Raw genomic sequence first — 24,574 nt, forward strand, 5'->3', positions numbered from 1 at the left:
CGTGTTGAAGTATCTCTTAGAGATCCACCACACTCTGCAAACTGCTTTTTCTATTTTCTGAAGAATAAACTCTTTTCGTACCAATCCAATTTTGTTAGTGTTTTAATCACGTTTCTAACATGAATGAGGAAGAAGCATGCTTTCAAAAGGCTGAAATTAGCTGCAGGAAGTCGGCAAGCTGGAGCAGAATGCCATTTTCTGATCAGGGAGATTGGCCAAACCCCCTCTAAAATAATATACTGTATTGCTTGTAAAATATATGTTTGATTTCCAAATTCACATGACATGGGGGCCAAGTTATTTGAGGGATTGTCCCTCCCAATCCCATTTACCGTCTCATCAGGTCTGGCAGGAAGGGCACATTGCAGATTCCGTCCACAAAAGAATGTCATCTGGATCCAAGAGATGACCCTTTTCTGCTAAGGTCCCCAACCTTTGGAATTTTATCCCCTGACTTTGGCTTTTGACTGCTGCAGCCAGGCCTCCCACACCCTGACAACTGTCATACTGCCTCCTGTGTCCACTTGCAGCCGCTCACAGGATGCCATGTGGCACGTTGCACTGGTGCCACCGTTCACGGCAGGAGGCTGTGTGGTGTGGCGTGCCAGTGCCACCTCTCATGGCAGGAGGCCCCATGGTGTATGGCACTGATGCCGCCACTCACAGGACATCGCATGTCACGTCACACTGGTGCCATCGCTCGTGACAGGACGCTGCAGAGCATTGCGCCAGTGCTGCCGCTTGCGGCAAGACACGTGACATGCCATGCCAGTGCTGCCGCTCACACCATGGTGTAACGCACCACATAACATCCTGCTGCGAGTGGCAGCACCAGCGCAACACATCATACGGCCTCCTGCCGCAAGTAGTGGCACTAGCGCAACACGCCACATGGTCTGCAAGTGGCTGCATAAGAAGTCGGGCAGTGGTGCGATAGGTGTCAAGGCCTGGCTGCGGCGGTCATGAGATAAGTGGGTAAGACATCCCCTGAAAATAAGATTTAGTGCCTCTTTTGGAGGCAAAATTGACAAGACTGGGTTTTATTTTCAGGGAAACACAGTAGTTGCACTTTCTTTTCTCTGACTGAAAATATATTTTTCTCATTTGTATTTTGTTGTTTTTCTATGCTTCAGTTTTCCCTTAAATACAATTGAAGATAAGAATGGGCAAGTCTTCAATAATTTCTTTTTCAATTGTATCAATCACTTGATTTTTATTAAATCAATTGTGCCTACAAGAAACCAAAATTTCAAACTCTTTTTTGACAAAGGAAACAATATTTCCAAAACTATACAAAATAACTGTATTTAGAGGGTGAGAGGAAGAAGAAAAATAATGTTGTTTCAATAGTATTTCTAGAATACATGCATATTATTTATACAAGTATATTCTTTATTGCTCATATAAAATCAGACACATCATTAGAAACCAAAATCACAAGACAATGTCTGATTTACTTTGGCTAACCCTAACCTAATTCATTGGAGAAATCAATGATGCTAGCTAGGAATGATTAGTGCAGGGGTAGGCAACCTTGGCTCTTTTATGACTCATGGACTTCAACTCCATAGCTGACTCAGGAATTTTGGGAGTTGAAGTCCATGAGTCATAAAAGAGCCGAGGTTGCCTATCCCTGGGTTAGTGGAACAAAGAGACAAAAAACACGCTGGCTTGATAACAGAAGAACTATACAAAGATAAACATCCAACAACTGAAAGAAGCTGTGCTTGACAGGACAGCATGTAGAGCACGTGCTTATAAAGTCACCAACCTGACTGGTTAAAACAACAGTATTCTTGATTACAACCTGCACACATAATGAAATATATAAAGAGAACAAAAAAAAAAAATACTAAGTTGAACCTCAGCATAATTATAATCTTAAATAAGGAAATCAACGATAGTGTGCTTTTACTGTGAGTCATTTTCATTACTAAGAGAAGAGCAAACTTAGTAGTGTTCAATTTTTAACAGAAGGAGAACCATGAAGTATGTTGTGTTCGTTATTTAAATGCCCAGGAGCTTTTTAGTGGCATCATCCCAGTCTTTTCCAAGCTGAAGACGCTGGCAAATACCTGGAAATTCACGGTTAGTTCTGTTTGCCCACTCAATAGCTTTCCTTACTGGACTAAGTGCCCTGTAAACAGTGGTGAAAGAAAGAAAAATATGTAAGAGCATTCATTCCAAACAGCAACAGCAAAACAGACTACTGTACATGTATTCAATTACTCCAGTCTGGAATACAGGTGACTTATGACCACGACTGAGCCCTAAATGTCCATTGCTAAGCAAGGTAGTTGTTAAGTGAATTTTGCCCCATTTTATGACCTTAAGTTAGTAAGGTGGTTGTTAAATTAATTAGGCTTCCCTACTGACTTTGCTTGTCAAAAGGTTGCAAAAGGGGATCATATAACTCTGGGGCACTGCAACTGTCATAAATACATGCCAGTTATCAAGTGTCTGAATTTTGATCATGTGACTGTGGGGGTGCTGCAAAGGTCGTAAATGTGAAAAATGCTCATAAGTCATTTTTTGTGTGTCATTGTAACTTCAGTCACTAAACGAATGGTTGTAAGTCGAAGACTACTTGTAATGAAAAGCATGATGTCAGATTGTATTAAAATTATTCTGATGCTTGTGTGTCTCCAAACAGGATTCACATTTAAACCAAAGTGAAGAAATGCCCAATATAGTGGATACAGAACATTTTGGGATCCAGTTTCAATGCTTTAAACATTCAAAGGATTGACTGATTTAGGACTAGTTCAAGGTTAGGCAACCTTAGCTCTTTTATGACTCGTGGACTTTAACTCCCAGAATTCCTGAGCCAGCACAGCTGGCTCAGGAATTCTGGGAGTTGAAGTCCACTAGTCATAAAAGAGCCAAGGTTGCCTACCCCTGGATTAGTTTATCTGAAAAACCACTTTCTACCTATCAGCCCACATCAGGAATAGCTAATTTCTGCAGGCTAATAGGCACACATGTATTTTAAATATTGGCTATTAGTTTTTGGAGGGGGGGGGTTAGGCAGGAGTATCTGTTCGTAGACTAGCTGCCACAATGAGCATATTCAGTCACACAGCATGCTTTTGCCAGTAAGGTAACTGATACAGTTGCTTCATGCTACCTACTTCTGGCCCACATGAATGCCATTAGTACTCCAGCTGATTGTTGTCTTTTTCTTAAAAGGTAAACACACTTGCAAACAAAACTTTAGGCTGCAGGAACCAGCTGTTGATTTTCTTAAAATGCCCACTGGTCATCAAAGAAGTTGTGAGATTTTCTCAGGCAGAAAAATGCCATTGCAGATTAGGCCTTTAATCTGTACGCTGCCAGCTTCCCACTCTTTAAATAAATTAAATATGGAGCAGAGAACTTGGTGCCAAAGGAGGGATTTCTTAAAATCCATCAGTTTTTAATTTTAGGGGAGGTTATGAATTTAGTTTTCATTTTTATATTGCTTTTGAATGGATATATTTTTCTTATAGGAACTACAGAATGGCATAACTAATTAAAAGTCATGTTTCTAAAACAGCCTGAATATTATTTTGTTTTTGTTCCCAAGTATACCATGATGGAGGAGAGTCTTTCAGTCTCATTAGAGATTTGAAGATAAGACCTTCCAGTTGTTTGAAATATATAGCTTGGAGCACTAGAAGGGTAGCAATCAGCTGCAACAGCCTCTCTTTTCCTTTTGGACCTAGAGGGGAAAAATGAAAGAATGGACTAGTGCCTTTTTCATTTTAAACATTTAATTCTTGATCACACTTGTTAAAATAGCCTTATCTGAATGTTGAATATCTAAAGATTTTGATTATATACATCCCTCACTTCCTGGAGATATAAAAAGGAAAAGATACTCTCCAATCAAGATTGGCTCTGGATAACTACATGAACATGCCTACAATTTTTTTAGCAACTATACAGAAGCGGTTTGCCATAGTCATCTTTCAATGCTAATGGCATCCCATGGAAATACCACTTCTGTGCTAAGACCAAATCAAGCATGCTCTCATCTTGCTGATGTTATTTTAAGAAGAGGTGAAAAATACCTCTATAAGCCAGAAGTTCCAATTATGAAAAAAGAATTCAATGTCTGTTGATCATCATTTTAGAAGACATGAAATTTAAGTACACAGACTCAATTTAATGCAGGATTTACAAGAATCTATATAAAGTAAAAGAATGGCAATACATTTTTTGTGTTCTGATAACTTTTATAATTCTTAATATACTGACATGCAGTTACTACTCCATATCTCTGCAAAGATGTAATACTGACAATTATTAATCTGGCCCGGAATAGAGATTTTTTGGGGGGAAAAAACTAAAGATTTATCATAAAAATAGATGTGGGGTTTTTTTCAGCAAACTAAATTCATTTCCTAGCATTATTGTTTTTTGTTATTCAGTTGCTAAGTTGTGTCTGAATCTCTATGACCCCATAGACCAGGGGTAGGCAACCTTGGCTCTTTTATGACTCATGGACTTTAACTCCCAGAGTTCCTGAGCCAGCTATGCTGGCTCAGGAATTCTGGAGTTGAAGTCCACAAATCATAAAAGAGCCAAGGTTGTCTACCCCTGCCATAGATCATAGCATGCCAGGCCGCCTGTTCTCCACTGTCTCCTGAAGTCCGCCCAAACTCACGCCCATTGCGTCAAATGATGCTGACTAACCATCTCATCCTCTGCCATCCTGTTCTTCTTTTCCCTTCAATCTTTCCCAGCATCAGGGAATTTTCCAATGAGCCCATTTTAATTATTATGGCTTCAATTCAGAGCAAGTTAACTGTCCATTACAAACAGTGCACCATAGCTAGGGAAAAGTATTAATTGATATCAAATTTAACAAGTAATCCTATCTTCTCAGAGAATCTGAATAGCCTATTTTTCCTGGATGTATTGGAAAGTACATGGTCAAAATGATTGAAAGTGTCCTTACCAAGTGATTGAATTCCATTTTTTGCAAGTGAAACATTAATTAAATGATGCACATCAAGATCTAAAAGCATCCCAAGCTCAGATGTAAGTTGCCAAAATCCATCCTAAAAAATAAAATACGATTCTCAAAATTTGAAAGAAATGTACTTGTTTTATAAAACAAAGTTATAATATTTTTGTCCTTTCATTTTTGTCATACAATCTTACACTAAATAAGGAAACTTTATTCAAGTGGATGCTCTACAAAACAAGGCATCTTTCGCCACTGAAAACTATTTAAATCAGTGGTTCTCAACCTGTGGGTCGGGACCCCATTTGGGGTCGAACGACCATTTCATGGGGGTCGCCAAACAATGCAGTCCACCATTTTTTCCCCCTTTTCCTTAGCTGTGCTACTCCCTTTTATTCTATTGGCTTTTGAAAGCCAATAGAATAGACTCTCTTGAATAGAGTCTAATTCTATTGGCTTTCAAAAGCCAATAGGAATTGTCCAGCCTGTCTCTGCCCTGCTGAGCCCGCCAAAAGTCCCATTCTGCAAATGGTGCTGCGCCAGTTGAGTAGTCCTCGACTTACGACTGGTTGAGTAGTCCTCGACTTACGACCGGTTGGGGGGTCGCAGCATTAAAAAGGCTGAGAACCACTGATTTAAATCATAGTAATATGGAAGACATTCCAAATTCATTCCTTTCTGTGATTTCTGCTTTAATAACAAACCACTTAAATCATTTTAAAATCTGTAATAATGATAACAGGAGACCCCTTCTCACTAGGCAAGAAAAATGGGAAATAATAATCCAGTAATTCAAAGTTCCTAGAGAAAAAAAAATGGAATTTCACATGCACATACATACACATGGAGAAAGTATTAAAAACAACAACCAAATAAAAATTTTAAATATAAATTCCCATCTCCCCACTTTTTTATTATTACAAATTGACAAAGTAGGTTACACTTGGAAACTGAACCAAATGTAAACATATATATGCTTATTCAAAACTGAGCCCTATTTTTTTCGTTAAATATAAAGACAGTAGTACCTGATTTTGAAGCTTGAAGAGCTGAGGCCAGTCAACAGAACTTAAGGTCAACACCCTAAATGATCTGGGAACTCTATCCTGCAAATTCATAGTCAGCTGGGAAGTCAAAGTATGCAACAACAGATTTTGAAGGAAGAGAATGAAAAATATTGAACATAAACAATTTTGCAAAATAATCTTCAAGTGGTTAGAGGAATATGCATAATTTGCTAACTTCTTCATACCAAGTGAGAAGAGAGGCAAAGGAGCAATCCGCAGCACTCTTGTCAAAAATAAAACCTGTTGGGTTTGGCAGAGGAAAGATTGCTGCTAGCTACAGTTCTGTGTTCTCTTAAGAAGTTTAGCCTGACATTATAAATTAGTACTCCTCAATCATAATTATAAGATCAAAGCTATTTTCAGTAAGGATTTCATGGTTCATTTTTGGTCAAAAACAAATTTATTTTGTTGTCAACTGATTATATACTACGAAAAAAGCATGAATCACTTTGGGAAATAAAATTAGAATGGATGAGTGAAAAGCAATGCCTTCGATGTTATAAGGCCCCAGATGATAATACTAATGTACTAGAAATCCTGATATGTTCTTTAGCATCTGTATTTTCACTTCAGTTGGTGGAAGGTGGTTGTGAGAACAGGCTGTGTTGTTTTTGTTTCTGAAATGGAAGCTTATATGGAAGCTTTCACAGTATAACAACACTCAACACATCATAGGCTTATCCTTATGATCAATAAATGAAATGTCAGTACATGGAACATCATCACAAAATTTTGCCTGAAAACCCAGTGCTCAAAGCATAGGCTTTAGCAGGAAAACTCATGGTTGCAGTTTTTGGGGATCCAAATGGTGTTATTCACATAACTTTTCTTGAATCTGGCACCACTATCAATTCAATGAGCTACACTGCCACACTGAAATCTTTGAAATAATAATTATTGTTTGGAGAATTTGGAAGCATAAGGAGGAAATTTTGATGCATTCTAACAGTGACAAGTTTCATACCACACAAGCCATCCAAAAGGCAATTTGTGAAGTTGGATCTTACTATCATATCCCATCCATCATACACTCCAAATCTGGTGCATTATGATTTACACTCTTCCCCAAAATTGAAGGAATTTTTGGACAACTGTTTGACTGATGGAAAGGACTATCAGGAGTTGGATGAGGATATAAAGTATGCGATTCTTTCATGATGACATTAAGAACTTTGTCCATCATTGACAAATGTGTGCAACAAATGGTGGTAATTATGTGGAGAAATAAATACAGTAGCAATAGACTTCATTTTGAGAATTCCTGTTTCATTTATTAAAATATCCCCATTTAAACTAAAGTTATGGAGGTGGATACATTATTTTTCATTCAGCCCTCATAAACAAAGCATATAAGAACATCCATATTAGAAATAACTATATTAAATATATATTACAATTTACCTGGCATGAATTCTCTTCTGAAGAATTAGCTGCATAATGAGTCACCTTTAATTTTGTTTCAGAAGCTTTTGTCTTTCTTTTATAAGAAGCAGATCTCTTCACTTTTTTTACTGGTTTTAATATTTCTCCTTCTGGTTGAAAGGTAAGCAGTTGCTTAGAAACAGGGGGTCTGCGAGGTTGTCCAAAAGCAATTTCTTTCCTGCTTAACTCGCACAAGTCTACAGACATTTCCTGAAAACCAAAACCAAGTTTGTGAACAGATTGTCACTTTGTCTGAAATGTAAGCTGGTTATGTCTGATGGCCCACTGTGGGGGTTTTTTTCCTTATCTGAGCACTGACCTGCACTTGAAAATCAGGGTCTAAAGTACCATCTGCAGAATAACAGTAATTGGCAGGCATGGCGCAGAAGCCAAGTATCTATAGAGTTAAAAAAAAACATTAGATGTTCTGTTTTGTTTTTTTTCTTCTTCATCATCATCATAGAAAAGCCCTTTGCCAACTCTTGAATATTTAAGTCTTTTCCTGAATGAAGCTGCAGCTTGTCAAAAGTCTCCTGAATTTTTATTTTATAAAGCCAATTGCTATCTCAAACCCCAGGAAATATATAACCTCCACCTTTATAAATCTAAATTATAGAAAAAATAGTCTTAATAGAATTGCCTAAAGATAATGGTTGACCACAATCTGGTGTTTGACAAAAGGTAGGTAGAAAATGGAATATTCAATGATAATTGACAAGAAGATGACAAGTAACAGGGAGAAAGCAGAACTAGTCAACTCGTTTTTTGCATCCGTATTTACACAAAGGGAAAAAACTGTCCAACCTATCAGTACCGTAAAAAACAGATTAGAAACACAAGTTAAGATAAGCAAGAAAATGGTAAGTGAGCACCTGTCCACCCTAGATGAGTTCAAATCACCAGGACCAGATGGACTACACCCCAAGATTCTGAAGGAACTGGTAAATGTGATCTCAGAACCACTGAACTACCATATATCTTTCAAAGATCCTGGAGCACTGGGGAACTACCAGATGACTGGAAAAGAGTTGATGTAGTTCCCATCTTCAAAAAAGGAAAACAAAAATGGATCCAGGAAACTGCAGACCTATCAGCCTGACCTCAAAACCTGGGAAGATCTTGGAAAAGATAATCAAGCAATGAATCAGCGAACACCTAGAGGCAAACGAAGTCATTACCAAAAGCCAACATGGGTTTGTCAAATCATGCTAGACAAATCTTATTGCATTCTTTGACCAAGTGTCAAAATTAGTGGACCAGAGAAATGCTGTGGATTTAATTTAGTTGGATTTCAGTAAGGCATTTGATAAAGTAGACCACAACCTATTGCTTAATAAGATAGAAAAATGTGGGTTAGACAGCATTACCACCAGATGGATTTGTAGCTGGCTGACCAGCCATACTCAGCGGGTGGTCCTCAATGGAACTGCATCTACATGGAGGGAAGTGTGTAGTGGAGTGCCCCAGGGCTCTGTTCTGGGCCCAGTGCTCTTCAACATTTTCATCAACGATTTGGATGAGAGGATAGATGGGGAACTCATCAAATTTGCAGATGACACCACACTGGCAGTAATAGCCAACATTCCAGAAGATAGACTTAAGATACAGAAGGATGTTGACAGACTTGAACATTGGGTGCTATCTAACAAAATGAAATTCAATGGTGAAAAAAGTAAGGTTCTACATTTAGGCAAGAAAAACCAAATGCATGGGTGTAGTACAGGTCAGGGACTTCAATTCCCAGAATTCCTGAGCCAGCAAGTTATTCTCCAAAGCACCTGATGGCAGGACAAGAAGCAACCAATGGCAACTAACCAAAGAGAGAAGCAACCTAGAACTAAGGAGAAATTTCCTGGCAGTTAGAACTATTAAGCCTCCAGAAGCTGTGAATGCTCCAACACTGGAAGTTTTTAAGAAGAAACTGGACAGCCATTTGTCTGAAATGGTATAGGGTTTCCTGTCTGAGCAGGGGGTTGGACTTCCAACATTATTATTATTATTGTTATTGTTGTTATTATTTTTAAACTAACTAGATACTGACCTCACATTCAGATATAAAGTCATGCTCCAACTATTGAATAAATATGTTAGATTTAGATTAGATTCATAAACATAAATTCTAAATTATTGTTCAGAACAGCAGAGAAGTTGCTTAAAAGATTCAATTACCTGGTTTCTCAAACATTTTTTCTGTAATGTTTGTCATAAAGTTTAAAAGACACTCCAATTTCTATTTTACAGAAATGTAACAAATACCTTTAATCATTTATTTTAGGGGTCTCCAAAGTAGGCAACTTTAAGATTTGTGGACTCCCAGAATTCCTTAGCAGCCATGCTGGCTGGGGAATTCTGGGAGCTGAAGTTCATAAATTTTAAGTTGCCAAGTTTAGAGACCCCTGATTTATTTGTATATGTACGTAGATTAAATATCATAAATAATAAACATTTAACATTATTTTTGTTTACACCAACAATTTTGTCCAAGTAATTTTACGTTTGAATTACTTTGTAAGAGATAACACTATTGCAATTATGTATATTCTCCAGAATCAAAATCAGGAGTGTTGTTGTATTTGTGGAACAAGAGCATAGGACCTGGTTAATTAGGCCTGTCTCCCACAGTATCTGCCGGGTCAATCTAGTCTGGCAGAGTTAGTCTGTTCTGAGTTCCTTCAATTAAAAAGTGCCATCTAACAGGACCCTAGAATTGTGCCTTCTCTATAGTGGCACCTGCCTTCTGGAATGAGGTTCTCCCTGAAATCCACATGGCTTCCCCCCTAATAGCCTTTTTTTGGGGGGGACGGGGGGAGTGTCCCATCCACCATAGCTCAAAGCCTGGGAGAAGACCCGGATCTTTTAGGCCTACCTGAATAAGGGTATACAACATTCCAGGGGGCAGGTGCTGTGACAGAAAAGGCACAATTTCAGAGCTTCCAAAGATGACATTGTTTAACTGAAGAGAGATGAAATATGACCGTTCTTTTGGTCCAAACTGCTGGGTAGACACTGAAGGCAGGCAATCTATCAAACAGCCAGACCCAATGCTGTGTAGGGCTTTATAGATTATAATCAGCGCCTTGATTCTCATTCAGAAGCAGTCTGGCAACCAATGCAGCTCATGAAGCAGCAGTGTTACATAGGAATACCATGGCATGCCCACAATTGCTTGCAATGCTGATTACAAGGATGAGATCTAAGAATCCCTATTCTTATGCAATTCCTAATATGTGTGGTAATCAGGAAACAAAACTGAAGACACGAAGGAGGCTTCTTTTATGTCAGGGGTGTCAAACTGGCTGGATGCGTCACACGCATGCCACGGCCACCCTGGCTCCGCAAAGGCAAAAAAAATGATACATCACGTGACACGATCAAGTTTGACACCTGTGTTTTATGTGAATAGAAGGAGGATGTTGGCTTCCAACCATAAATATAAACTTTCCGTATTTTTCTTTTCCCAATATTAAATACTTGTGGAATGACAAATTAACATATCCCTAACACAATAATCTCTTGTGTACTGTTTAGAAGCTCTTGCAATACTTTATTATTTTGGGAGAGAAACACTTCTCAATATCTCCCAGGATAAAATACTTCATTTTTGCTTAAATGATATTGACTGTTCTAAGTGAATTTATATAGACTGTATTTCAAGACTGAAAAACTTCCTTTTCTGGCTGACTGTTAGAAGAATCTTTTTAATGCTATGAACAGCTTGGCACTGGAACCAGTGATTGAGGAAGATGAACTTTCTTTTCCAGGTATGTTCAAAAGACAGGCTATATAAAGGTTTGTCAGGTATGCTTTAATTTGAATCCCTTCAATAATGAGGAGTATAATTCAGCCCAAATAGCAACTTCCAAATTTATGATCCTTTATTTCTCTAGAACTAATAAAAGAGACAAAAATGTGCTGGGAAAATTTAGAACTATGACATCATACTATCTTTCTGAATGGTATTACTAGGAATCTGTCCCTATGCAAGCATAGCAATACAACTTTCTCTAACACCAGGGTCACTGGAAGTTTTACAACTCAAATATTATTCTGCATCAATTGCTGGAGAATTCATCTCCTATCTGTGCATCCAGCACCCATGGTAATTAGTCAGTGATACATCACAAAGGTATGTATAGCTGAGGGAAATCAATTTTGTCTCCGCTCCTCTGCCACACAGCCAAAGGAACACATCATGACTATTCTGCTCTTATTCTGGATGGGTCTGGTTTCAACTCCAATAAATAAAAAACTTTCATGCAATCTCTGTATCTTCTGAGGAAAAAAAATGTGAAAGAAACTTGGCTTTTCTTCTCTAAAAGGCTGCCCTCCACAAGTGTTGAAATTGTAGTGCCACAAGTCCTTGTAAAATGTTGAGCATTTAGTCCCAGTATACATGGGAGGTGCCTTATCTTTACCAAAGTAGTCACATTAAATCACATTACATTAAGGGGGGGGGACAATATACATACCGTACTGTCATTGTCCAGAGGCTCTCCTATTAAATATTCCATACAGGGTAAAATATCGACATCATGTTTAGCTACGGGCTCCAAGTGATGTAAAATATCACCCCTTTGATCTTCATCTCCCTCCTAACCAAGAAGTACCAAAAAAGAATACACGAGAAGGAATAAATATTGTTAAATATCCAAAGCCAAAAATAATAGTTAATTATACATATGCCTTGGAATTAACCTGAAAACTACAAATAGTTCCCTTAGAACCAGCTCCTCTATTCCACTCTTCAGCTCTGTTGAAGTTACAACTCTCAGATTCCTTAACTTTGCTGGTCCCGCTATCTCTGGATGCCAGAGATGAGATGATAGGCCTTTCCCTAATCTGAGCTCCATCCACATGTACGAACTTCAAGACTTCAAATGACTCATTGGTTGAGAAACTCTGGAAGGTTGTTCTCTTGGTAGGAGTATAGGTAGTTCTCGACTTAATGACCACAACTGAGCCCAAAATTTCTGTTGCTGACCTTTGTTAAGTCAATTTTGCTCCATTTTACGACCTTTCTTCCCACAGTTGTTAAGTGAATCATTGCAGTTTTTAACTTAGTAACACGATTAAGTAAATCTGGCTTCCCAATGACTTTGTTTGTTAGAAGGTCGCAAAAGGTGTGATCACATGATCCCAAGGCATTACAACCATCATAGATATGAATCAATTGCCAAGCGTACGAAATTTGATCACATGACCATTGGGATGCTGCAATGGTCATAAGTGTGAAAAATGGTCATGAGTCAGTTTTGTTCAGTGCAGTGGTAACTTTGAAAAGTCATAAGTGAACTGTTGTAAGTCGAGAACTACCTGTATATAATTGTGCAAGATGTAAATGAAAACAATATTGGATTTTATTATTCCTCAACTGTTTATAGAAATTATAAGTTTTATACTGTGCTAGACTGTTTTAAATTGCTTATTAATTGAATTATTCTTTCATTAAATTTTGGATATAAAGGGCTTACTTTGCTCAGCTAATCATATAATTTGTTTACTATAACCATTATAGGTTTCTTCTTTGGATGAAAGGTGGTACAGTATACAGCTAACCTGAAATAAAATAATGATTTCTGAAATAATTCTCTCTCTAGTGCAACTAATCTGCAGCCCGTTCAGAAACATGGCTCCTTATTGCTTTGCAAATGAATAGTTAGGAACAAAACATATTCCTGAAGTTCAACAGAAAAATGCTTTCCCTTTTAAAAAAGCAGAATACAATTTCTCATTTGTTGATCAGATTGCTCAGAACGAATTTATCATCGTATTGTTGTTCAGAGCCGAATATGTCCTAGCATTGACTTTGGAATACTAGAACTTTATTCATCATCACTAAACTCAGGGTTTATACTTTATAAATTATTATTATTGTTGTTGTTGTTATTTTATATTTCAATCTATTACACTTTTCTCTGGATTGTATATTTCCAAGCCCACAAAAGAAGAATGCTTACTTTTCTTCTTCTTAACATTCATCATGGATACATACTATTCTCTATCATCCTTTACTCTTTTTAATTTGCTTTACTCCCCCATTCATAATCTGAGGTATCATTTTCTTCAATATGTGTCTCTGATAGGTGGCATCTTGCCACTTCTTCAAAGCTTTGTCTTCTGGCAGTACTAGTTAACATGGCTGCCATCTATTGCACCACTATTCTAGTTTTATTGATTCTTGTTGAAACATCAAGTGCAATAAAGCAAGGATTAATCACTAATCATTTTAATGAATCTACTCATTAATATTCTAGTGCACAGTCAATCTTCATTGACTAATATTCATTGAAATTAAGATAATTTAGACTACCTGTTCTGATGTCTTCCAGATTTCATAATTCAGCACTACTTTGGGAAAAAATGAGAAGAACTGTTTGAAGATGAACATACATACCCTTTTTTCAATTGCCACAAAGCTTGTAAACTGGGTCACAATGGAGTTCTTCAGGCTGAGCTCAATGATGTCGGACTTCAGCTGTTCTCTTTTCATCTAAATAGTAAGGCCCAGGCAAATGTTAAAGAGTCTAGTTGTATGCAGGGACAAGCAACCTGATATCTACCAGATGTTTTGGACTACAAAACTTGTAAGTTCCAGCCACCATAGCAAGTGGGCAACATTGATAGGACTTCAGGAATTATTCTCCAAAATATCTAAAGGACATCCTGTTACTTCCTGCTTTGCTTATCACCTTTATCAGTGATATACAGCTGGGCTTGCAGGTGTGCAGTGGCTCACATTGTTATGATGCTGAGTTGGAGGCTAGCAAGCTGTGTTCTAGACCAGCGGGGTCCCATTTGGGGTCGAACGACCATTTTACGGGGGTCACCAAACAACGCGATCCGCCACTTTCACCCCTCAGGGGGTGGCGCCGCGCATGCGCGCCGCGCATGGGGGCACGTCCATGTGACGGGGTCGCCGTCACACAAACGTTGAGAAGCGCTGTTCTAGACCCAGTGAGCTCCTGTCATTCACTCCAGCTCCTTAATGGGAACATGAAAGAAGCCCTCGCAGGCATCGCTTGGGCAAAAGTGATGTCACTGGCTAATCCTTTCAACCTGGTGCCTCCGACAGGGAGCCAAGCTAGTGGAGTATTTCATCCAGATTTTTGCCATGGCAGTACCTTCTATACAAGTTGGTTTAGTTCCTAAAGTGGCAGATCTTCAACAGTTCATTTATAGTTTTTAATATATATTTTCAAGCATGTTTTAAACCATATTGCCATTATTATTTTATAGTCAAATATATTTTGTTCATGAAAGGACAATACTATAAAACAAAACAAAATAAAACATAGAATTACATTCTTTATGTGCTATTAAAATGTGAGCGTCCACAAAAAGAAAACTATCATTATCAGTTATAACATTAAGAAGGAAGTGGAAATATAAATTACAACTGGATTATTACATCCATGCCAGCCAAGTGTTTGATAAGGTTTTTGTTTAGCACACTGTGTGAATCCTTCCACAATTAAAAGCTACTGTTAAAGGCACAAAACTGTTAGTTCATGTGTTAATTCAGATTATAAACTGAGAACCAGTATGGTGTAGTGGTTAAAGTGTGGCATAGGAGTGGTTAGATCAGTGTTTCTCAACCTTGACAATTTTAAGGCATGTGGACTTCAACTCCCAGAATTCCACAGCCAGCGTTGCTGGCTGTGGAATTCTGGGAGTTGAAGTCCACATGCCTTAAAATTGTCAAGGTTGAGAAACACTGGGTTAGATACAGGTCCTATCCTAATCCACTCTCCGTTATGGAAACTCTTGGGTGGCCTTGGACTATGAATTTCTCTCAGCTCTACCTATCTCACAAGTTGCTGCTGATAAAAATACGAGAAGGAAGAACTATGAACACTACCTTGAGTTCCTCTAGTCTACAAAGTGCAGGATATAAATCAAGTAAATAACACTTGACACTTACTTTATTGTATCTTTGCAATTCTTGGAGCAGCTAGTCACCCTATCAGCAATGTTTTATGGTGACAGAATGGGATATCAAGGGCACTTTTCCCCCAACGCACACAATCACCCTTCTGTCATCTTATGAATGTCCTTAACTTGCTTTTGAATAAACTCCTTGAGTAGGAAAAATAGAGATGCAGTCAGCAAACTGCATCTCTCTTTTCCTCTTGCCATACATGTTTCCAGAGCGAAGAAATTGGTCATCATGTAGAAGATCTGCCCCTCAGCCTGACTGGGAAGCACAAGAGAGGTTGGCAAGGCACGACAGCACCCCTCTGCAGACAGGAAGAGGAGGTCCTCTGAAGAAGGAATGAGATAGGAATTCCTGCCAACTATCCCACTGTACAATCCATCCATAAATCTCACAGCATCTTAGGGACATAGCAATATAGAGCCAATCTCAGATCATCACAGCCATTGTGAGGGGAAAGAGCCTCAGCACTATGTAGTTTGTTCCAAACCTATTCTATTTATTAGCAAATTTAGATAGTCATCCATCAAACAAAACAACTCTGGATGGCTTACGAACATAACGACAATGAAAAGTATGTGGCAATGCAAGAAACACTCAACATAAATAAAAACAAAAACATGAAAAACCCCAGGCTTATAGGAGAACACTTAATTTAATTCCGTAAGAGAATCATAGTCCTAAATCAGTAATTTAATCTGAAACTAAGAATATTAAAAAGCCCAAAGTCTAGTCCAGCATCCTATTTTCTTAAATGAGCAACCTAATGTCTCTGAGAAGGTTACAGAAACAAAAGCAGGATGCAATCTATATCATGCAATTTTATAGGTGGCGGTCATAATAAAAATGGATAATAAATATAGTGTTACACAATTTTTATTTTCTTGCGTGCGCACCTCATGTTCTGTTTCATTCTCATCGAGCATTCCTCGTTCATACTCTCTAATAAAGGCTCTTGCTGCAAGTTTATGGAGCATCTGTACAAAGTACAAAAGAAGACATTGCGATCAGTAATATTAAAGCAATTATTAAATAGTTTGGCCTTGTCAAATGTACATTGAGCAGTTTGCCTCCGAATGTAAATAGTGTATTGGAAAGTAATTATTATGTCTATATCATCAGAGAAAACAAGTAATTCATCTCAGCTAATCATAAATGGACATATCTATTCCTAATATTAAAATCCTATCTTTTCACATTATATATGGGTTAGCTTAATAGCCTTCCTATTTCAGGAACAAAGATTTTATTATATAACTACAAACCAACCAACATTTTAACAAGTTATGGTGAAAAATGGAGAAGGAAGGGCTTTGCAATGCTAGGCTAGTTTCCAACAACTAGTTAGGGTTTTGGATTCTAAGACAACAGGCACTTCAGAATGCCCAAAAACACACTAGTGACATCTGTTTGCACTTCCTTAAATAAACATGATTCCACTGCCAAGGATGAGGCTACTTTAAGGAAGTGCAGAATGAGGCTGAATTTGTGCTGACAAATGCATTTTAAAGCATCTTTTTGCCTCTGTATCAAACCATCGTCTGCCTCTGGACTGGCGACATCACTATTGCAATTGGATCTGTCACTGCTTTTCTGGTGTCTTGGCCATGTACAGCTTTCAAAGCTCCTACCCCCTGTTCAGAGTTAAAGACTGCAGCAGGAGAAAAATAGACATCATGGTCTTGATAGATCCCATGTAACTGTCCAATTGCATCTAAACATGGTAAATGTCATGTCTCAATAGCATTGTCTTCATTTCATCCTCAATCCATGGCTAAATTGTCCTTGGCTGAGAGGAGCATAGATTTGGTGTACCTTCCTTCCTGTAGAGAGTGAGGAAGATGATCTTGATGCAGATATGCTGATGCTGTTGCCTAGGTAACAGCTCTAGCATATCTCCATCAAGATAATCTTTCTTATTCTCCAAACTTCCCAGGTCTGCTGAGGAGCTCTTTGGTGGGCTGGCAGTAGTAGAATGTAGACTCGCCCTTCCAACATAAGGCTTCTGTAAGCACCTGAGATCATAGCAGTTAGGCTCAATACTTATGTAAACTCTTATAGTTTTTTACACACTTACTTAATATTTTAATCTCTTTATATAGTTTTTCTAATTTTTTTTTAAAGGGCATGGAGAATTCTTCAATAGGTAGAGCAGCATTGACAGTGAGTTGGTGTTACATCTGATATATAAAATAACTTATGGTTGCTGGAATTGGGTATGTCTAGTTTAATGAAAAAAAAAAAAGACTAGGGGTGAAATGATAGCAGTGTTCCAATATCTAAGGAGTTGCCACGAAGAAGAGGAAGCTATTCTCCAAAGCGCCTGAAGGCAGGACAAGACGCAACGGATGGAAACTAACCAAAGAGAGAAGCAACCTAGAACTAAGGAGAAACTTAGTGACAGTTAGAACAATTAACCAGTGAAACAACTTGCCTCCAGAAGTTGCCAATGCTCCAACACTGGAAGTTTTTAAGAAGAGACTGGACAACCATTTGTCTGAGCAGGGGATTGAACTAGAAGACCTTCAAGGTCCCTTCTACTCTTTTATTGTGTTATTCTTATGTGCAATGTCTATATCCAGTGGGGTTTACTCTTTTGAATGTCTTTTATGACTATACTGTAACTAGAAAAATATTCATCAATAGAAGCTAGGGATCCAAGTACTCTATTTTAAAATATTAAATCAAGAGCTTGAGGCAAGTTTATGGTTTGAGCAATCAATGCCTAACTCACAGTTCCTGTGGTCTTCTGCAGTTCAGTTGTAGACACCAGTGTATACAATTTTTGATTATCTACTTGTGCCTTTAAAATGGCCTGAAAAAGAAAAAAAAACCAGAATATTCGTCTTAGTTTATTATTTTTTAAATTAAGAATGGTGGCATACACATCATGTAATAGCATGTTTGTTTGAACAGTTTTTTACCTGTGTGCAATTGAGGATAAATCCATAGACTAGAAGACGCTCATGGTTAAATAGAGCATGTATCTGAGCAGGGGTACAACTAAGTTTAGGATTTTGTGTACTATAAGTCTGCCATTCAATGAGAATAGAACTGCACTGTGGAGAAAACATTCTAGTTGTCTGGCTTTTTACCTGCATAGAGATGAAAACAGAAAATTAGTATTAGTTGCTTTGGCTAAATCATTTTACACAGAGCAGTAAAAACACAGCAAAATCGTACAAATATGAAGAAATGCTGTCTTACAGGGCATTTTATCAAGTGATTTAATCACATCCATTTTTTAAAATTAATTAGTCTAAAGTCTTGAACATGAGAAAATGAATTGCAAAAAATGCAAAGGCTAAAATTATTTTTTTCCAGAGAGCTCTTTGATGCTCTTGGAGTTTGGTTGGTTGCAGATATTTTGTTACCTGACTATATAACATTTCAGTGCTGGGTATAGCTTCTTGTTATTATAAGAATAGCTTGCCTATTCAATGTTAATGGGAATGTGGTTTTCCTCTTGATAGTTCCTTAATTGGGGCAATATTTGTCTACTTGATTGTCTCCTTGGTAGTTCCTCAATTATTGTTTTCTGTTTGATTGTCTGGTGAAATCTCTAGTTATCTGAGTATTGATTGTTGGTGAGGAGCTCTGATTTTGTTTTTTTCCTGTTTACGTTTTTTTATTATCTTTTTTGAATGTTGTGTAAATGTTGTTTATCTCTATGTACTTGTTGATGGCTGAATGTCTATCTATACTCTCAGTCATCCAGATCAAGAAAAACAAGAAAATCCAGTTGCCTCCTGAAAAAGCACCTTTGGGACTGTTGATGACTGATCTGTCTGAAACCTCCAGGAATTCTGTAGTATTTTTGGATTTAGCTTCATCTCTCTGTTTCCCAGCTGAAACTGGGAAAATTAAGTCTGTCTATGTGTTGTGAAATTAAGGAGTTTTCATCATGTCTTCTGACTGCTAGCTGGTGCTTGCCATTTGTACGCTTCACAATAAGAAATGCCAATATTATTTTCAAACAACCATGCAAATATACTTAACAATGTAGAAATATAAAATTAGACTTACAATTTATTTCATTATTTTTTTGCATGAAGAAGATTGATATATTGTTGCATTCCAGAGTTGTACTATTCTAGATGGGACTATTCCAGCTGATTGGCTGGAAGAATAGCAAGATCTGGCTTATGATGTTCCTTCCTGTTCTCTGACTTTCAAGGACTGACATTAAAAGGATAGCAGGTTGCCCTCAAAAAATGATAGTAAACTGCCTTCAAATTGGTCTGGGGGGGCTAAGGAAGGGGAATGTTGTAGTATGGAAATATCCTGAAAAATAACTAATAAGTATATTAAATAGTGAAACCCGTTCCCCAGCTGATTGCTGTGCTTATAAAAATACTAAAATATACTTGCCTTTCTCTCCCAGTTATATTTTGACTTCACATCAAAATATTCAAAAGCTCCAGCTCCATAGTGGGATAAAGATCTCAGCATGTGACAATTTGCTGTAGGACTAAGATGATTTACAATATATAAAAATCTGGAACAGAGAATCAATCTGAGCAGGAAAACATGAATGTTATATGCCAGTGGTTCTCAACCTTCACACCAGGGATCCCCTTTTAATACCTTTTGTGGCCACAGACCACCAAGACTTAACTCAAGATTTAAATCATAACATTTCTTCAAGCCTTCACAAACTGCCTGTGACATTGCAGCCGTCCAGGGGTCCACGGACCACAGACTGAGAACCACTGTTATATGCAATATATTCTGGGCATAGTTACAGTGCTATGTGTTTCTCTGCACACTCCACCCTGCAGCATGATGTCATACTGGCCACATGATTGTAGAAATACTTTTGGACAGCACTAGCTCAATGGCTTTGAAATGGAGAGGAGCACTGCTCCCTAAAGTTGGCCATGACTAGCAGAGTAAGATCTGCAAGGACTCCTTTATAGTTACCTTAGTCCACACATCAAATAAATACTAATAAATACATATACACATAAATATTAATAAATACGAATACACATACTAATAAGTTTTACTAGTATAAGTTGGGCATCCAAGGAGTGGGGATAGGAAGGTTAGAGAAAACAGCAAGGAGTAATGGTATGTGAGAATGATTTTGCAAACAGGAGGAAGAGCCACAGATTGAACAACTAGCAAGTAAAAGAGTTCTCAGCGTACAGAAAGAGATTATGTAGGAAGAATTTCAAAAGGGACCCTCCCTAGTTTTCTGGGGAGTAAAAGGAGAGGGGGAAGAGAAATACTTTCAATCTTGCAAGATATTGTTAATGTAACCTTACAATAAAAATACAGCTAGTAGTCCTGGTTGTGCTTCTGTCTGGACTACCTGACAGGGCTAAAATAACTTCACCAATTTGTCTTCTGGTAAAAGGGTGTTTTTGCCTACCAGTAAGATCTCTATTGCCCTATAGCAATGTTTCTCAACCAGAGCAACTTTAAGATGTGTAGACCTCAATTTTCAGAATGGTTAGGGGATGCTGGCTGGCAGCTGAATTCCACACACCTTAAAACTATTTAGGCAGAGAAAACTGCCGTATAATTTGCCAAGTCAAATATGCTCTGTATTTGTTTGAATGTCAGTTTTCACTGATTGTGCACTTACCCCATTCCACATGTGAATATTCTGGTATGCAGTGCATTTTTCTTCATAATCTGCAGGGTCATGCCTTCGTTCTGAATATGTCCATCAGATATAAGAATAATATTGCGCTTGCTTTTACTAGGGTAAAGCAAACTCAGATAACGCAGTACCTTCCATAAGTTTGACTCTCCCATTGTAGCTGTGGCTGACTAAAAATAAAAAATAAAAGCTAAATTAAGACCATCCTCTCCCAGATGTGTCAAACCTCAAGTCCCATGTTGTTGTTAGTTGCAAAGTCGTGTCCAACCCATCGTGACCCCATGGAAAACGTTCCTCCAGGCCTTCCTGTCCTCTACCATCTTCTGGAGTCCATTTAAGCTCACGCCTACTGCTTCAGTGAATCCATCCAGCCACCTCATTCTCTGTGGTCCCCTTCTTCTATTGCCCTCAATCTTTCCCAGCATTAGGCCCTTCTCCAGTGAGTCCTTCCTTCTCATTAGGTGGCCAAAGTACTTGAGTTTCAACTTCAGGATCTGGCCTTCTAAAGAGCAGTCAGGGTTGATCTCCTCTAGGACTGACCGGTTTGATAATTGGAACATTAGGATTGTAGTTTTATGGAACTATATCCCAGCCTAGGGATACTAGAAAACTGGTATTCAAAGCATCCTTCTCTAATAATACACTTACTGTAATAAATTCTTTCAAAGCTGTGAAATCCATTGGAGAATCATCAAGATTGGAACAAACTTCTACAAAATCTATAGAGGGGCAAAAATGTTATATATGTATTGATATATAAAGGATATATCTTTATTAGACGTAAGTTATAATAATTGCAGCGGCAAAATTCAGAGCATAATCATATACCGTATATGCCGCCATATTAGGCGACCCGGCGTATAAGACGACCCCCATCTTTATAGCCGGGCCGCAATCCTAGAACGTTGTCTTATAAGCCGGAAGCTACCAGTATTTCCGGCGTATAAGACGACTCGGCGTATAAGACGACCCCCGTCTTTGGCGCCGATTTCAGCGCTCGCGGAAGTCGTCTTATACACTGGCATTTACGGTAGTTCAGAAGTAAGTTTCATTGATAACATAGAGTTTAGTCCTGGTTAACTGTAGGATGATCAAATGGGGATTCAAAAAAATCTGCATGGATACTGGACAGAGTTCTAAAGAATATATGGATAGTCTTCAACTTATGACCACAACTGAGCCCAAAATTTCTGTTCTTAAGCAAGACGGTTAAGTGAATTTTGCCCCATTTAATGACCCTTTTTTCCCCAGTGGTTAAATGAATCACTGCAGTTGTTAAGTTAGCTACACAGTTGTTAAGTGAATCTGGCTCCCTCATTGACTTTGCTTGTCAGAAGGCCGCAAAAGGTGATCACATGACTCTGGGGCCCTGAAACTATCATAAATACATGCCAGTTTCCAAGTGTCCGAATTTTGATCACATGACTATGAGGATACTGCAATGATCATAAGCATGAAAAAAGTCACTTTTCTCAGGGTTGTGGTAACTTTTGAGTGGCCACTAAATGAATGGCTGTAAGTCAAAGACTACCTGTACTAAAATGAAGAATAGAAAAGATGACATAATGGGTCTTACTTGTCCCAAATTTGAATACACTTATTTTTCTTGTCAAATGACATGAGTTTAGAGCATGTAATGCAATCTCCTTGGCTTGCTGGATTGTTGAACCTGCCATGGAATTGGAGCAATCTAGGCAAATAACAGCTTCACCGTGGATGCTTAAATGATCAAATGGAACTTCAAACTCTGGTTGAAATACAAGCATACAGGCCTAAAAGGAAAGAAATGGGGGTGGGGGGAATCAACCAAAAGCATCCATCTGAAATGACAGGCAGATGCCAGCTAAGGCAGAAGACTCATCACAGGTCATAAAATCTGGCATTTTCAGCAGTTCAGAGATAGACACCTGGAGTGTCATGAATTCAGTATCCTGAAAAATCTATCTGAATTCAGGAAGTCCCCAACTTACAACCACAATTTGGACTGGAATTTCAGTTGTAAGTCATAGTGGTTGTAAATTGAGGCACCAGATGACTGAACTTGAGTTTTTGACCGCTTTTACCAGTTGTTAAGTGAATCATGGGTTGTAAATCTGTAAACCCCTCTCCCAAATGGGTGTTGGTTTTTTGCCAGAAACCAGCAAAAAATGCTGGAAATCAGGAAAAGGCATTGCAAATCACAATCATTTAACCATGGTTTGCTGCAACTGGTCATTAATGTGAGCTGGTTGCCAAGCACCTGTAATGCACTCACATGAACCCATTTTATGATAGCTGGAAATGCTTTACAAGCCATAAAGAGCCTTTTTGAAGCTATTATAAGTCCAAATGGCCATTTAATGAACAGTCGTAAATCAAGGACTACTTGTAGGTAATTGAAATAGGAAGTACATGGAGGACAAGTGGCTTAATGCTACTAACTAATGTTATCCCACTTATTGTTGTGAATCAGTTGCCTAGGAATTCTTTCAGGGCCCTAGAACTTCTTGCAGATGGCACAATATCCAAGCTGGACTTACAGTTTTTTCTAATGGTGTTTCTCAACTTATGACCATGACGGAGAATTTATGTTGCTAAGTGAGAAATTTTTAAGAGAGTTTTGTCCCATTTTACAACTTTTCTTGCCACATTTCTTAAGTGAATCACTGTGGTCATTAAATTAATAACACCGTTGTTAAGTGAATCTGGCTTCCCCACAGACTTTGCTTGTCAGAAGGTTGCAAAAGATGCCCACATGACCCCAGGACATTGCAACTGTCACAAATATGAACTAGTTATTAAGCATCCAAACATAAATCACGTGACCATCAGGATGCTGCAACGATCCTAAGTGTGAAAAATGGCTGTAAGTCATTTTTTGCAGTGCCATTGTAATTTCAAACAGTCATTAAATAAACTGTTGTAAGTCGAGGACTATCGCCTTCAGAAGACAGATTTTCATCAGGGATGCAACCGGCAAAGAAAGGGCTCATTCCTCTTTGACTTCACTAATTATCATCCTCTCACATGCACTCTTCAAACACATGCAATCTTTTAAATGCAAAGACTTACTGAATAAAATGTCTAGTTTGGCCCTAAAAGTAGACACAATTATATATCATAGTATATGTTTAAAAAATTTAAAAATCACCTCGCTATTTCCATCTGGATGTTTTTCGACCCACATTCTGGGCAAATATACATCCCCAATCAGGATTTCCATTGAAAAGCCACTAGTGTCCAAGAAACTGCCTTCAGTAGTAGAAACCATTGCTTTGCAATCAGTTTTCTAAATTAAGGGAATATGCAAGAAAGAAAAAGAAAAAAGTGCTGTAAGAAACCTGAATTATTGCAACCTGATCTTTTCAGACATATGTGTCTAGCCACAGGCACTGATAAAAGTGGTGTGAGAACAAAATTTTGCAAAATAGGACTTTACAATCTTGAAATCTTGCCTTCTAGTCTCTCTTTATACTTCTCCACTCACCTAAGGATTATCTGGCTTTGGATTTTCATTTTTTTTTAATTCTACAAACACTAGAGCAATGTTTTTCAAACTGTACCTGGTTGATTAATTTGATGGGGTTCCATGACAAAATAAGAGCAATTAA

General features: G+C 38.1%; 1 protein-coding gene across 2 annotated transcripts in view; it reads right to left on the reverse strand.

The window, feature by feature from the left end:
- Positions 1-1,181: 1,181 nt before the first annotated feature.
- PARP4 (poly(ADP-ribose) polymerase family member 4) overlaps positions 1,182-24,574 on the reverse strand; it is a 50,913-nt gene continuing 27,520 nt past the window's right edge. Inside the window, exons 21-36 of one of the 2 annotated variants that reach the window (XM_039351501.1) lie at positions 24,115-24,252; positions 22,561-22,756; positions 21,633-21,703; positions 20,967-21,154; positions 19,745-19,844; positions 18,298-18,468; positions 18,108-18,188; positions 16,270-16,350; positions 13,835-13,930; positions 11,910-12,032; positions 7,760-7,837; positions 7,420-7,650; positions 5,980-6,075; positions 4,943-5,045; positions 3,571-3,700; positions 1,182-2,137 (exon numbers count right to left, since the gene is read on the reverse strand). In XM_039351501.1, the coding sequence (XP_039207435.1) occupies positions 2,008-2,137; positions 3,571-3,700; positions 4,943-5,045; positions 5,980-6,075; positions 7,420-7,650; positions 7,760-7,837; positions 11,910-12,032; positions 13,835-13,930; positions 16,270-16,350; positions 18,108-18,188; positions 18,298-18,468; positions 19,745-19,844; positions 20,967-21,154; positions 21,633-21,703; positions 22,561-22,756; positions 24,115-24,252 (2,013 nt within the window). In that variant the 3' untranslated portion in view covers positions 1,182-2,007. The remainder of the gene's footprint in view (positions 2,138-3,570; positions 3,701-4,942; positions 5,046-5,979; positions 6,076-7,419; positions 7,651-7,759; positions 7,838-11,909; positions 12,033-13,834; positions 13,931-16,269; positions 16,351-18,107; positions 18,189-18,297; positions 18,469-19,744; positions 19,845-20,966; positions 21,155-21,632; positions 21,704-22,560; positions 22,757-24,114; positions 24,253-24,574) is intronic. The other variant, XM_039351503.1, reaches the window with a different exon arrangement.

Source organism: Crotalus tigris, unplaced genomic scaffold (assembly GCF_016545835.1).
Source record: "Crotalus tigris isolate CLP2741 ecotype Arizona unplaced genomic scaffold, ASM1654583v1 scf7180000018371.15429387391:27106975, whole genome shotgun sequence".
In the NCBI taxonomy this organism is placed as follows: domain Eukaryota; kingdom Metazoa; phylum Chordata; class Lepidosauria; order Squamata; family Viperidae; genus Crotalus; species Crotalus tigris.